Consider the following 15,936-nt stretch of genomic DNA (forward strand, 5'->3'; position numbering starts at 1 on the left):
AACTGGGACAGCTGGGATAGCAGGCTTGTTGGTTTTTGAATGTCTGATGTAGATTTTTTCAATATTGTTGTTCTGTATGGGACAATGACAATAAAGAGTATCGTATCGTATCGTATCATATGCTCAGCCTCATTTACATTAGCTTCCAAACATAAAGCCCAGATATTATTCTCCACTTTCAGTTTTAATGGTTTTACATTATCACCCATTTCAAGGCATATCTTCTTAGCACCCAGATTGATTTCACGCAAGTGTTATGCTGAGCTATGGAATGGTGTTTCAATCGATCGTCTAAGGCGTTCTTTTTTTGTTTGTTTATAGAATCATAGAAGTGTGCAAGAATCTCAACTAGATCGTACATGGCCTCTGCTTAAATGCATCCAAGGATGATGATGATGATGATAATAATAATAATAATAATAATAATAATAATAATAATAATAATATATTTATACTCCACCCTTACCAGTTCAGAAAACCGGGCTCAAGGCGGCTAACAACAAAATTAAAACACTTAATTGATGCAATAAAATCTGGTATAAAACATGAATAACAATAAATTCAAAAATCAATTTAGGGGGGAAATCCATCCAATAAACATTAGATGGTCACCAGGGCTAGCTGGTTAAATTAGTCCTATTTGGGCCAGTGAGGAGACCAGGGGAGAATTAGCTGTGGGATCCCAGAGCGGGTAATCTTCATAAAAAGGGGAGGGGGAGGGAAGGAAGTGGAATAAAACATCAGGCTAAGCTCAAATTGAAAGCCAGGCGGAATAGCTCTGTCTTACAGGCCCTGAGAAAGGAAGTTGAATCCTGCAGGGCCCTGTTCTCATGGGACAGAGCATTCCACCAGGTTGGAGCCATCACTGAGAAGGCCCTGGCCCTGGTGGATGTACAGGAACAGGGGGAGAAGGTTAATCCTTCCTTCCCCCAGCTGCACCCCCCCCCAAAAAAAAAAAATCAAAAAGATTTAGAAAAGCCTACCTATTGGCTGGAACAGAAGGCTTTTGTCAAGCCTAATTGCTGAGCTGGTGAGGGGTAGAGAAGAGACTGCAGGCCATATCTGGTCTGCAGGCTGGCAGTTCTCCACTCCTGAGGTGAATTATTTGGGGAGGCCTTTGCCTTGAAAAGTAGCATATGGATACTCTACATAACTTAATAAATTCATTTGCTGCCTTACCTGCCTGAACAGATGGGGGAGATTTCCCCCATTTAATATTACTACTACTAATAATAATAATGGATGGGAAGCGGGTGGCGCTGTGGTCTAAACCACTGACCCTCTTGGGCTTGCTGATCAGAAGGTCAGTGGTTCGAATCCCCGCAACAGGGTGAGCTCCCGTTGCTCGGTCCCAGCTCCTGCCAACCTAGCAGTTTGAAAGCACACCAGTGCAAGTAGATAAATAGGTACTGTTGTGGCGGGAAGGTAAACGGCGTTTACATGCGCTCTGGTTTCTGTCAAGGTGTCCCGTTGCACCAGAAGCAGTTTAGTCCTGCTGGCCACATGAGCTGTCTGTGGACAAACACCAGCTCCCTTGGCCTGAAAGCGAGATGAGCGCCGCAACCCCATAGTCGCCTTTGACTGGACTTAGCCATCCAGGGGTCCTTTAGCTTTTACTACCAATAATAATAATAATAATAATAATAATAATAATAATAATGTCATTGTTTGTTGTTGAAAACCAATTCCAAGCCTTTGGCTTGGAATCAGCTTGATCCCCTCCCCCTCTTTCCTTTTTCTTTTCTCCTTCTGTGGTGGAACTCCTTTTTCAGGACTTCCCTGGCTTTTTTCTGGCCCATGTAGGACCAGTCTGGATAGTTGGCCTTGGTGAAGACTTGACGTTTTCATCCCCTAAAAACTTTTTGATTTGAGTTTCTACTGAAATGAGGCTGCATTTTAATGTTGTATTTTAATCTTGATTTTAAGTGGTATTTTAATCAATTGTTTTTATACCTGGTGTTAGCCGCCCTGAGCCCAGTCTTGGCTGGGGAGGGCGGGGTATAAATAAAATTTATTATTATTGTGATTAATCTGATTTCATTTCTGGTTTTTCCTGTCAGGAAATGTTTACCGAGAATGCATGGGGAACGGGACCTGGGCCTCCAAGGCCAATTACTCCCAGTGCGAGCCGATTCTGGTTGAAGAGGTCTGTATATCTCTGAGCTTTCTGCATTCTTGTTGCATGAAGTTTGTCAGTTTCTGAAAAACCCTGGCAAGCTCCCTGTCCTCTCCAACCCAAACACTTGGGTTCCTCCTTCGCAATGCCTCAGGGGCAATTTCATACCTTGGGAACGTTGGTGGTCTTCATTCAGAAGCCCGTTTCGCACTTGAGGCATCGGTATGCTTCTCTTACTTGCAAGTACAATGACCACTCCTGCTCACAGTATGGAATACACTGGCATCTCTCCCTCATTGTGGCCATAGCTCAGTGGTAGAGCATCTGTTCTGCACCCAGAACGTCCCAAGTTCAGTCCCCAGGTAGGGCTGGGAGGGTGTCATTTTTATTTGCCCAGTGGACCAGCCTCCACTGGTGACAGTGATGATAGCTTCCCCAACCTGGGACCCTCCAGATGTTCTGGTCTAGCGGACAGTAGCAAGAGCTCAATGCCAGCTTCCTTCAGGGGTTACACTGATTTTCTAACACAGATTTTCTCCACACCCCTTATTACAAATAAAAATTGTCCAGACTAATAATAAGAACTACTACTACTACTATTATTATTATTATTATTATTATTATTATTATTGATTCAAAAGCTTTACTCACAAAACTTGTTCCAAAAACAGACACAAATAATACTAATAATTTATTATTTATACCCCGCCCATCTGGCTGGGTTTCCCCAGCCACTCTGGGCGGCTTCCAACAAAACACTAAAATACACTAACCTATTAAACATTAAAAGCTTCCCTAAACAGGGCTGTCTTCAGATGCCTTCTAAAAGTTTGGTAGTTATTTTTCTCTGTGACATCCGGTGGGATGATGTTCCACAGGGTGGGTGCCACTACCGAGAAGGCCCTCTGCCTGGTTCCCTGTAACTTGGCTTCTCGTAGCGAGGGAACCGCCAGAAGGCCCTCAGAGCTGGACCTCAGTGTCCGGGCAGAACAATGGAGGTGGAGACACTCCTTCAGGTATACTGGACCAAGGCCGTTTAGGGCTTTAAAGGTCAGCACCAACACAAAGCATTCAATGATACATCCAGATAGTTGTATAAATAATACACTTGTCAAAGCATCGGTTCAGCTTCTTAAAAACATAACATAGCTATGATCAGCGCTAAAAACAAACCTCTGTCTCTTTCCTAGCCTGCATTCCAGCCTAAGACTATGTTCTCCTGAAGAGAGACCATTATCACATCCTTTGTTCTCTGTGGTTTAGAGAAAGACAGCTCCCTTCAAGAAGGAGATTTGTGACTGAATAACCACTCACATTATCTAAAGTTAAACACCACATAAGAGAGCAGAGCAGAGGTACACCCTAAGTTGATTAGCACCCCTTTAGATGCTCAGAGAGCTCTCTAATTTAGCTCAGTGAAAATTTCCAACGGCAAACCCTTAGCAAGACGCATACAGAGCATATACAGAGTTATTTCCATTTCAGTGTAACCGTTATACTTAACACCCCTCGCACGAATTTCTGCCGCTCTTTGCATCAGAAAAACAAACATGGGGGAGCTATGCCCAAACATCTTCCTGTCACAGGGCTAGTCACATCTGATCAGTTTATGTTCCATGCTTTCTGTCATGGGAGCACTGAAGGCTCTCGCCATCAGTCAGGAGCAGAAAGATTCCCAGAAGTCCAGCTTGGTGTTTGAAAGGCATTAAGATATTTGTCTGGTAGTTCCTCATTGGTTTGCCGAAGTGCTTTATAAATATCAAAGCAGAGGAATATTCCCAAATGCCTGCTCAGATCTCAAATGAGAAAGAGAGGCAGGGAGGGAGGCTGGGTTTATCACCAAATACTTCCCCGTCATTCCAGTTTTGATTAAAGCTCCGATTTAGCCCGCTTCCAATGACCTTTTTCCTGCCGTTTGCTATTATTCATTTTTTAATCTCTATGGATGGGATATATTATTTTCTAGATTGACCAGATGCAACCAGCCCAGTTCCAAATGCTAAAAGAGCAGGGGGGGTGTTCTCCCACTTTCCTCTCCAAACTGAGCTGAATACATAGGAGCCGACTCCTAGGGGCCCAGGTCCCTTCAGTTCCCCCCAATAAAATATTTGAGGGCCTCCTCCAAAATTAATGGGCATTGCTATTCACATGCTGTGTGCATGCCTCATCTTCTTGTGGGGCATGGCTCACCTGCTCCCCACAAAAATATTTTATTCAAATTGGCTCCACTGGATGAATATTAACCGTTGAAGTCTCTGGTGAACCAGACTAGGGCCACATTTACACCATACACTATGATACTACAGTGGTACCTCGGGTTACGTACTTAATTCATTCCGGAGGTCCGTACTTAACCTGAAACTGTTCTTAACCTGAAGCACCACTTTAGCTAATGGGGCCTCCTGCTGCTGCTGCACTGCTGGAGCACGATTTCTGTTCTCATCCTGAAACAAAGTTCTTAACCTGAAGCACTATTTCTGAAGCGTATGTAACCTGAAGCGTATGTAACCTGAGGTACCACTGTACTTTAAACCATCATGGCTTCCCTCCCCCAAAGGATCCTGGGAACTGTAGTTTGCTAAGGAAGGGTGTGGATAGTTGTTTGGAGATCCCCATTCCCCTCACAGAGCTATAGTTTCCCAAGCTCCCTGTGAAGAGGTATTGTCAACTCTCAGCAACCCTTGGGTTTTGGATTTTGGATTTTGGTTTTTGGATTTGATATCCCGCTTTATCGCTACCCGAAGGAGTCTCAAAGCAGCTAACAACCTCCTTTCCCTTCCTCCCCCACAACAAACACTCTGTGAGGTGAGTGAGGCTGAGAGACTTCAGAGAATTGTGACTAGCCCAAGGTCACCCAGCAGCTGCATGTGGAGGAGCGGGGAAGCGAACCCAGTTCACCAGATTACGAGTCCACCGCTCTTAATCACTACACCATATTGGCTCTCAAACTGCAGCTTCCAGGACACTTTGGGGGGACCAGTGGTCAAGGATGATAGAAACAGCTGGAGTGCAGAAACAGCTGGAGACCCGAGTTTAAGAAACACTGGTATAAGGCGATGCAATCTTTCAGTTGGCCAAGCTACGTTGGGTGATTTGCTTGCCTAAAAGTGTAGGTGGGTTACCACTTTCTCAACTGATTCGCCATATCCTAATTTGAAGGTGAAGGAACTCTGACCTTCGAGACTTTCAGCAGTAAACAGCAACTCGTATCATCTCAGGCCATTGGTCATGCTGGCTGGGACTTCTTCTTTCCTTGGCAATCACTCGTAGCTGAGTAAGATTGTCTTCCATAAACACAGTTTTAACAATGAGTCCGTAAGTGACTTTGGAGGCCAGTTCTGGAACCACACGTCCTTCCACAGTGGGGACATTGGTTTCCTGGTGGGAGTTGATCACGATGAGGGTTTGCCAAACGTACCTTGCTCTTAGCACGTTTCTCCCTTTCGTCCTGAGTTTGAGTGTCTTCAAAGCCCATGACACCTTTGGTAAAGGCTGTTCTCCAGCTGGAGCTCTCACAGGCCAGTGTTTCCCAGTTGCTGGTGTTTATACTACATTTTTCAAGATTTGCCTTGAGACAGTCTTTAAACCTCTTTTGTTGACCACCAGCATTACGCTTTCCATTTTTAAGTTCGGAATAGAGTAGTTGCTTTGGAAGACGATCATCAGGCATCCGCACAACATGACCAGTCCAAAGAAGTTGGTGTTGAAGAATCATTGCTTCCACACTGGTGATCTTTGCTTCTTCCAGTACACTGTATTAGTTCGCCTGTCTTCCCAAGTGAGTCCAGCAATCTTTTAAGGGCCATAGGATGGGCCACCCGCCTTGATTCAGGTCCATAGATTCAGGCTGTTTTGCTCATGAGACCTCTCTTTCTGTTTTCTCACCCCCAGACGAAGCCCGCTCTCTATTACCAGGTTGCCATGATCATAAACTACCTGGGGCACTGTATTTCTGTAGGCGCGCTCATCATCGCCTTCCTGCTCTTCCTGTGCTTGAGGTGAGTAATTGGCCCTGACTGTGCAGCTTGCAGACATGTTAGCAAACTCCCTTAAAGGTAAAGGTAAAGGGACCCCTGACCATTAGGTCCAGTCGTGGCCGACTCTGGGGTTGCAGCGCTCATCTCGCTTTACTGGCCGAGGGAGCCGGCGTACAGCTTCCGGGTCATGTGGCCAGCATGACTAAGCCGCTTCTGGCGAACCAGAGCAGCGCACAGAAACACCGTTTACCTTCCCGCCAGAGTGGTACCTATTTATCTACTTGCACTTTGATTTGCTTTCGAACTGCTAGGTTGGCAGGAGCAGGGACCGAACAACAGGAGCTCACCCCATCGCGGGGATCCAAACCGCCAACCTTCTGATCCGCAAGCCCTAGGCTCTGTGGTTTAACCCACAACGCCACCCGCTTCCCTTACAAACTCCCTTAGCAAATTTTTTTCAACTGCAGACAGTCTCTGCAGCTACTATGGGGAAGAGAGAAAGAAAAGCGGCTATATATTTTGCAACTCCACAACTCCACTGCACAAGCCTAGACATTAGTCTGAAGTAGAAAAATTCCTTCAAAAAGTATCCCCTTTAGCTAACAGAAGACTATGCAAAACCCACCTCAAGTAAGATCATTACAGCTTGACATTCCCAGTCGTTGCCTTGCCCTCAGTTGCCTTGAAGGACTTCCAGGTCTGGTGAACGACAGGAGTTAAGGATGGGGGTGGGGAATGTTATTCTGTTCCTGAACCTATTGAATTCTCGCTTTCTGCAACAATGCACAGCCATTCTCCAAAAATTTGCACTTTTCTGAATTTTGCAATGCAGTACCTCTTCAGCCAGGACTTTGGCTTGTTGATTTCTTCTAGCCCTTTTAAATGTGTTCGCGGGAAGGGGAGGTCTATTGGTTTGTGGATTTTGTTCTTGTTTTCATTACACATTTTGTGTTTTTATATTGTATTTTATGTTGTGAACCACCCTGAGATCTACAGATGAAGGGTGGTATTTAATAATAATAGTAATAATAATAATAATAATAATAATAATAATAAAAAATACTCCAGTCAGGTAATGTGTACATAATGCATTTAAGGGGGCAGAATGTGCATTAATAGGAATTGATAAAATCCCTTTGCAAATGCATTTTGTTAGGGAAAATTCCTTTGCAAAATGGGCACATCAGTCAATACTGCAAACAAAGAGAGAAATTTGCAGAGAAATTTGCACGAAACGCTGGTGCGTTTTCATGAGGAACTTTTAAAAAAAAATATCACAAACTCATGTGGAAATGTGAAGCAGTGAACTAAAGGCTAGAAAAATGAGAAACGAAGAGAACTCAGTTTCACTCAACTCTGGCTTCTGGCTTCCTGCAAGAAGAACTGGAGTGGGGGGAGGTGATGAGTGCTGAACATCTTCATTCCTCTTTCTCTCCTGTCTCCTGAGTCGCTTTGTCTGCTGATCTGCAGGGCAACAATAGCAGCTGCTCTGCCAACTGCTGATGAAGTGGAAAGAGAAGAGTAAATGCCATTGCCAAAAAAGCAGGCTGTAAAGTGGGAGGGCAGCTCCTGCAGAGAAGCTGTTTCTCAGTGATCCTTCATGCAGTGTAATATCCCTGGGGCGGGATATGAACCGCCAGGGTGCTGCTGTCCTTGCAGAAAACATGACTCTTTTACACACACAGGGGAAGCAGCCAGGTTAGGACCTCATTCTGCCCAGGTGGCCGACGGATGCCCTTTCATTCATCATCCTGCCAAGACAGGAACAACCAGCCAATTCAGCAGCATAGGTTTCAGGCTAAGCAACAGCTGTTTTGTTTCTTTCTGGAAGAAAGATAAAATCATCTGACAGGTGTGGGGAATCTCAGGCTCAGCAGCCCAATGCAAACCCCACCCCCTCTGTCTGCCCCCTCCCAAAGCTCTCCCTAGGCCACCACCACCCGCTTAGGCCGCACCCCTTCTTCTGAGGCCACACCCTCCACCAGCGCTGCTCCACAGCTGCCTTGGATGTCTTTGTCTTGGGCAGAGCTGTGGCAAACTCTTTTGCTTGGAAAGACGGAGATAGTTGGGGGTGCATTAGCCCCTTACTTCTCAGTAGCTGCTTGATGCCCACTGGGCTGCTAACGTTCACAGGTGGCAGGGGGTCTCCCCAAAGGATTCCCCGTAAGGACTGAAAAAGTTTTCCCACCACGTCAACAAGAGGCTACTTTGCAAGATGGCACATCAACGTTCCAGTGTGCAGGCTGCCAGGGTATGGCACACACCGATTACACATTGTGAGGAGCTTCTGAGGGGCTTGGGGACACCATGGTTTAAAGGAAAGCAAGGCTCCACACCGTCTGGTATACATTTTGGGAGTAGGTGGCACTGTGGTTGTTATGTACTGAAGTTCTCACCCTGGGCCAGCAGGGGGATACTGTAGATAGTTTTCACTCAGGTCCATGTCAGTTATTTTAGGCGGGAAACCCTGGGTTGTTGTTGCTGCAATGTTGACAGCCGGCTGCCTATAAAAGCAGGCCGGCTGAGCTGTTTGCTGTTCAGTTCTGCCAGCGTACAAATAAAGAGCTGCTCTGGAGAAATCGCTGTGTCGTCTGCTATGTTTGCCCACAACTTAACACTGGCGACAAAGGTGGGATAGATGGACATCACAGCACAGCCAGATGCAGCCATCTCTGAGCAGAGCTGAATTACTGAGCGAAATCTCTGAACAGAACCAATTCAGAGCTGACTGTTCTGGGTAGAGCACAGTGTTCCATCCATCGCCCTTCACGCCGGCATCGGAATCATGGCTTCACTTGTGCCTTTACCGCCGTTTGTGGCCACCCCGTCCACACCCCTCTTGGGCTTGCTGATCAGAAGGTCAGCGGTTCAAATCCGCACGACGGGGTGAGCTCCCATTCCTCTATCCCAGCTCCTGCCAACCTAGCAGTTTGAAAGGACACCAGTACGAATAGATAAATAGGCACCACTGCAGCGGGAAGGTAAATGGTATTTCCATGCACTCTGGCACTCGTCATGGTCTCCGTGCACCAGTAGCAGTTTAGTCCTGCTGGCCACATGACCTGGAAAGCTGTTTGCGGACAAACGCTGGCTCCCTCGTCCTGAAAGCGAGATGAGTGTCACACCCCATAGTTGCCTTTGACTGGACTTAACTGTCCACAGGTCCTTTACTTTTACCTTTTTTTACCTTTATACATTCTGAAAGACATGGCGCGAGAGGAGGAGGGATGGAGGAGGGAGGAAGAAAAAAGCAAACCCAGCCGTCGTTTCTTAGTTGCACAGTTCTTGCAAGTGGCCTTTCTGGCACAGAGAGGCAAAGCAAACTCCCTGTCGCTGCTTCTTTTCCTGGACAATAGATGGAGTTGTTCTTCCCCTTGCCATGATGCTGTTCCTTTGAGGCAGGAATAGCGGTAGCCCTTGGTCTCCTTGATTGTAATGTCTTCTTCACCTCCAAATAACCAGGTTCAGATGACAAGGATTTCATTGCAGCAGTGGGTTAGCATAGTGGGCAATTGAGCCCCATTGATGTTGCCCCACTCTTTCCCTACCCCCTCTGATCATGGATTCCTTTTTCTCTCTTTTTTGCCATACACCACAAATGTAATTATGGCCACTGCAAGGATCAAGGAGACAGGTGGTCGGTTTCACTCATCCAAGCAGCCTGTCCACATCCTCAGAGGTAACAGATTGGAATTGATCCCATGCAACTTGACCAGACAGGACTGCAGCACTCTCCCGCCCCAGCCCTGCTCCCATGGTGGAGTCTACCTCTTTCCAAATCTGAGCGACTTTGTGTGCAAAAAACTTTGCAAAATCATTGCAGGAGATCTTGGGGCCCTTACCGGGCCCCGGTGGTGCAGGTGGTTCCGTTAAATTGCAGACCACCTGAAAGAGTCCCTGCTGCTGTTTTCTGCAGATGCAATAGAGGCGGTGAAGAAGGTCCTCTATGCCGTCGCTATCGCCACTTGGCAGGCTCGACGTTGAGCTCTAACCTGTGTCTGGTCAGATTCAGAATGAGTTTTCCGTCACCGGCGCTTTAGTCGTCTCAGCGATTGTTTCATTGCCCTCAGCTCCGGGGAAAACCACGGGGCTGTCCGGGCTCCATGCAATCGGAGAGGGCGCTTCGGGGCCAGACAGTCAATAGCCCTGGATAACTCTGCATTCCAGCGGGCCACCAGGGAATCAGCTGAAAGGCCATCAACATGGGATAAAGCATCCCCTACCACTCTCTGGAAACCATGTGGATCCATTTGTTGGAATCTGCATTCAACCGAGCTACTCCACCTCCGGTCAAGTCCTTCAGAATCGCCTCCAACGTGATTAACAACCTGAGCCTCTGATAAGGCTCCAGGCACATCCCCCATTCAGCAGAGTTTCCAGCACAGGGAAGAGACGAGATAGTATGGGCTACATTGCTAGGTTTTATTACTAAGCTACTCAGGCAGAAAAGAAATCATCCTCTCTCTGTGAAAGGCAGAGAGCAACTGAAACAAACAAAGGAACAGGAAACCAGTAACGTCACATCTGTCTCCCATGAGACTTCCAACAGCCTGGAATGTCTCTGGAATGTAAACAGAGTCTTGTGACTCTAAGCAGCTGCACAGTGGCAAACAGAAACTAAGACCATTAAGTGGCGGGGGCGGACCATGAAGTGACTCCTAATACAACTGAGTTACATTGGTGGCATAATGACAACAAGTGAGATGTGCAACGAAATCTGTAGCAGGAGTGTTGCCACTCAGGTTTTCTCCCTCCTTCAAGGATGCTGTGAGGAGCTTAAGGCATTCTGCTCCTATTTATTTTTTTTCCGGCAGACTCGAAATTCTGTGGCTGCTGAATATCCTCAGTCCTCATTGGGCTCTTTGGGGTTTCTCCACTATCCCCGCTTTAGGTTTGTTTGTTTGTCTGTCTGTCTGTCTGTTTGTTTGTTTGTTTGTTTGCAAACATCATCATTCCCCAAGCATGCTAACGCCCACCTTTTATTTCTCATTGCCCCCCTTTTGGCTCTGTTTCCGTTGGCACACACCACCTGTGTTTTGCGATTAGAAGGAGCGATGCTAAAATCGCTGTTGGGTATGGATGGATGTCAGAAAGCTAATGCTTTGCACAGCCATTTTGAGCTTGTTCTGGGGGATGCAGGGGTTTCTCAAAACAATAGGGGTTTCTCAAAACAATAGCAGTCACGGTGGGCAAAGATCCCTAAAAGATTGGGGTGAGTTGCAACCGGTCAAAGTAGGGTGACAGTGTTGTCTAGTATAAGGCAGATTTATATGTTCATAGGAAGCCAAACTTCCCCACCCTTGCTGGAGGAATTCCTGCTTGTTGGATGGGAAATTCAGACTTACAACAGCTGTTGCAAGCTGCGGCTGAAGATCTACTCTGTGTAGCTTAATGTTTTTGAAAAATAAAATTTCTGTATATTACATCTCGCACAGCAAGGGCAAACTTGTGCATAGAAGGGAAGAAAGTTCTCTGGAAGGTTAAAAGTACATGGGACAAGTTTTGCCCAGGAATTTTTGTATGGGATGGTCAAAGATTCATTCTAGGAACCTGAAGATTAAGATTAAGAAATTGTCCCATTTTCTGTGGATTTTTTTTTTATGTGCACTGTTTAGAAATGCAATTAAATTGAGTTCTATAGAAATGTTAGGAAGGAAGAAAGGGAAAAGGACGGAAGGAAGGAAGGAAGGAAGGGAAGGAGGGAAGGAAGGAAGGAAGGAAGGAAGGAAGGAAGGAAGGAAGGAAGGAAGGAAGGAAGGCTGGAACACTTTAAGAGTGTTGGAGCACTGGAAAATATTAGAGAGCGCAACTGGGCACTGTAGGAAGAAGGAACTAGGAAAATACCATGAAGTGAAACAAAAGCTGTACTGAGGGATAAAAATTATTATGGTAAGTATTGGCTTGGTTAGGGAAACAGTCTACAGTTCTAGATGACTACATTTATTTCTCATTGTTTTAAAAAAATTGTTCTTATGGGTAATGGGCTCCAACTATAAAATTATGATTTTTTAACTCTAAAATCATTTCTTCAGAATCTGTTTATCTTGTTGCTTTACTAAATATAAAAGGGTGGGGGGAGATATTTTGAAGTCCCACTGTATACCTTGCAGCTAAGCACCACACTTCTCTAGCCAATATTGGGATTGGGTTGGGCCACTTAAAGTCCAGCATGTTAGCAGGCAGTTCATTCAACTTCCTGCCTTTTCATCCTAAACTCTCAAGTAGGGGGGCAGGGGGTTGGACTCGATGGCTCTTGTGGTCTCTTCCAACTCTATGATTCTATTCTATGATTCTCTATGAGTCACGTTCCCAAATACATTCTTTTCCAGATGCTTTTGATGCCTTTGAGCAGCAGAAAATGTACAAAATACCTACCGATTACCTATTCCTGTTGGGAACATTTGTGTTCCCTGGCTCAAGGAAAACGGCAAAGCGGTTCCTTTTGGGATTGGTTTCATTCCAATCCTTAAACCATCACAACACTTCAGCCAAAATGTCAGCCTGTTCTCAACAGCGAATGACTTTATCCTAAAAATGTATTACCACACCATGCCAGTAATGTCACTGATGTGGGGGTTTTTTACACGGCCATATTTTTAGAATGTGCTCAGGGTGGATTCGTATCTCGAGGCTCAGAAAAAAATCCTCGAGACTTCGTTTTGTCTCTCTCAAATTCAGTGTTCCATAGGTAAAGGGTAAAGGGACCCCTGACCATTAGGTCCAGTCATGGATGACTCTGGGGTTGTGGCTCTCATCTCGCTTTATTGGGCAAGGGAGCTGGCGTTTGTCTGCAGACAGCTTCCAGGTCATGTGGCCAGCATGACTAAGCCACTTCTGGTGAACCAGAGCAGTGCACGGAAACACTGTTTACCTTCCCACCGGAGCGGTACCTATTTGTCTACTTGCACTTTTTGGTGTGCTTTTGAACTGCTAGGTTGGCAGGAGCAGGGACCAAGCAACGGGAACTCACCCCGTCGCGGGGATTCGAACCGCCGACCTTCTGATCGGCAACTCTTAGGCTCTGTGGTTTAACCCACAGCGCCACCCGTGTCCCTTCAGTGTTCCATACAGAGCTCCTAATATTGATTCTTGCTCTGTAGAATCCACACAACCTTTCGCCAACCTCGTGTGTGCCAAAGACTTTTCTGCCTTTTGGGGTCTCTCTTTAACAAAATCCATTTGAGCTTTACACCGTATAAGGGAATCTACAATCTAATCTGTTTCAGTATCATGTCTTTCCCCTGTAAAGCAGAGCAAACTGTACGATAAGGAATCCGCCAGTTTCTTGAAAGGTTATCAGGAGTTCCTTGCTGCGAAGATTAGCAAAGGTGGACATATTACATGGCGGACTCAGCTGCATTAGTCAAGAAACAGTGTTTGGAATGTGTTATAAGCATGCAACACCCAGATGGCGCCAGAGAGCAAAACAAAATTTTAAGCGATTTTCGATAGTGTTTTTTCCCCCTTTTGTTATAACAATTTAATTTCTGGCTTATTTATAGCGGGGGCGGGGGTTTCCTATGTGTAGATCTACCCAGGATCAGAGCATGCCTGGAAGTGTGCAGTCACAAGGAAATCTCGGGTGTTCTGTGCTTTGTTTAGAATCGTAAATTGTGGCAATGGAAATTACCTATGGGGTCATTTAGTCCAACCCCCTGCAATTTATATCCTGCCTCTCAAATGTAGTTCATCTCTCTTTTTTTGTTACAATATATAGATATTGAAAAACACAGGTGCAAATAATTTCCGCAACTGTTCCTTCTCAGTCAGAAAAACATGCACAAATATACATATACTAATCAATATCATCTATATCTATATCTATATCATCTATATATAGATACACACACACACACACACACATTAATCAATACTACTCTATTCCAAACTTTAAAATGGACAGCGTAATGCTGGTGGTCAACAAAAGAGGTTTAAAGACTGTCTCAAAGCAAAAATTTTCTTTAGAAAAATGTAGTATAAACACCAACAATTAGGAAACACTTGCCTGTGAGCGCTCCAATTGGAGAACAGCCTTTACCAAAGGGGTCATGGGCTTTGAAGACACTCGAACTCAGGACACAAGGAAGAAACGTGCTAAGAGGAAGGCACGCTTGGCAAATCCACACCATGATCAACTCCCACCTGGAAACCAGTGTCCCCACTGTGGAAGGACGTGTGGATCCAGAACTGGCCTCCACAGTCACTTACGGACTCACTGTTAAAACTGTGTTTATGGAAGACAATCTTACTCAGCTACGAGTGACTGCCAAAGAAGATGAATTAATCAATAAATGCCAGTTCTAAAAAAAAACAGCTTCTCCTTGGTCTTGTAGCTCCAATTTGTAATGGCAGCGTGTGATTTTAACATGGTAGAAGTTTACAAAATGGAACTCATGCAGTGTAAATGTTGCGAGATAAAGGACAGATAAAGGACTTCTTTGTGCAGCATGCAGTTAATCTATGGAACTCACTGCCACAGGAGGCAGCGATGAACACCAGCTTGGATGGCTTTGAAAAGGTTTAGACAAATCCATGGAGGAAGAGTCTACCAATAGCTACTAGTCATGGTGTCTAAACACAGCCTCCATGGTCGGAGGCAGTAATGCTTTTGAATAACAGTTGCTGGGAACTGCAGGAGAGGAGAGATTTCCGGTCCTCAGGTTCTGCGTGAAGGTTTTGCACAGGCGGTTGCTGTGAGAATGAGATGCTGAACTAGATGGGTCATTGGCCAGATCAGGGGCACTGACTCTTGGGGGCTGAGCTGTTTTGGGCCACCTCAATATTTTGGGGGAGCAAGCCCAGCCTCCCCATGCAGGGCCAGATTTAGGTTTGATGAGGCCCTAAGCTACTGAAGGCAATGGGTCCCTTTATATGTCCAGCTGTCCTTTGTCAACAACAAATTGTCGCTTTTTTGTGTTGAATATATGCTATATGGTGGGATGTGGGTGGCGCTGTGGGTTAAACCACAGAGCCTAGGACTTGCTGATCAGAAGGTCGGCAGTTCGAATCCCCGCGAAGGGGTGAGCTCCTGTTGCTCAGTCCCTGCTCCTGCCAACCTAGCAGTTTGAAAGCACATCAAAGTGCAAGTAGATAAATAGGTACCACTCTGGCGGGAAGGTAAACGGCGTTTCCATGCACTGCTCTGGTTCGCCAGAAGCGACTTAGTCATGCTGGCCACATGACCTGGAAGCTGTACGCTGGCTCCATCGGCCAATAAAGTGAGATGAGCACCGCAACCCCAGAGTCAGTCACGGCTGAACCTAAAGGTCAGGGGTCCCTTTACCTTTATAGACCAATGCTATATGGTCATTGATGGACCTAATAGGTAGCTCAAGCCATTTGCACATGTTGCCATGCAGCCAGTCCATGCAGAATGTAGGCACCCTATATATAGAAAGGAGCAAACCAGTGATATTTTAGGGAGCAGGCTAGCAAGTGGGGCCCATGAATTACATCATAGGAGCCGACACAACACAAAACACTGTTGCTGTATGTAGGGTTTATTTTATTTCTTTTTTATCTTATATTTTGGAAATGTGCAGCCAGTTTTTTTCCCCTTTAATTTTTTTGGGGGCCCCCAAGAGAGTGGGGCCCTAAGCTATAGCTTGTTTAGCTTATACGTAAATGTGTGGGACGCTCTGGTGCACAGCACTCACCACGGCGCCCGGCCTCCTCCCCACACCCAATTGCAATCACACACTTTAATGATCTGCGTCATTGCCAGAACAGAGTCATTTGGGCAGGCCCTGGCTATGCCTGCCATAGAAATCCGGGAGCAATGGATTTCAGACTTGGGCGGAGATATCAGTGGGCTTGATCTGCCCCGTTGAGCACGTTCCATTC

General features: G+C 45.9%; 1 protein-coding gene across 6 annotated transcripts in view; it reads left to right on the plus strand.

Moving 5' to 3' along the window:
• Positions 1–15,936, plus strand: part of CRHR2 (corticotropin releasing hormone receptor 2) — a 204,642-nt gene that overhangs the window by 131,737 nt on the left and 56,969 nt on the right. For 4 of the 6 annotated variants that reach the window (XM_079946965.1, XM_079946967.1, XM_079946966.1 and 1 more), the window contains 2 exons: positions 2,061–2,146; positions 6,008–6,114. In XM_079946965.1, coding sequence (XP_079803091.1) covers positions 2,061–2,146; positions 6,008–6,114 — 193 coding nt within the window. The remainder of the gene's footprint in view (positions 1–2,060; positions 2,147–6,007; positions 6,115–15,936) is intronic. The other 2 variants (XM_079946970.1, XM_079946968.1) reach the window with 1 other exon arrangement.

This window comes from Podarcis cretensis (genome assembly GCF_951804945.1).
Source record: "Podarcis cretensis genome assembly, chromosome: 12".
NCBI classification, from domain to species: Eukaryota; Metazoa; Chordata; class Lepidosauria; order Squamata; family Lacertidae; genus Podarcis; species Podarcis cretensis.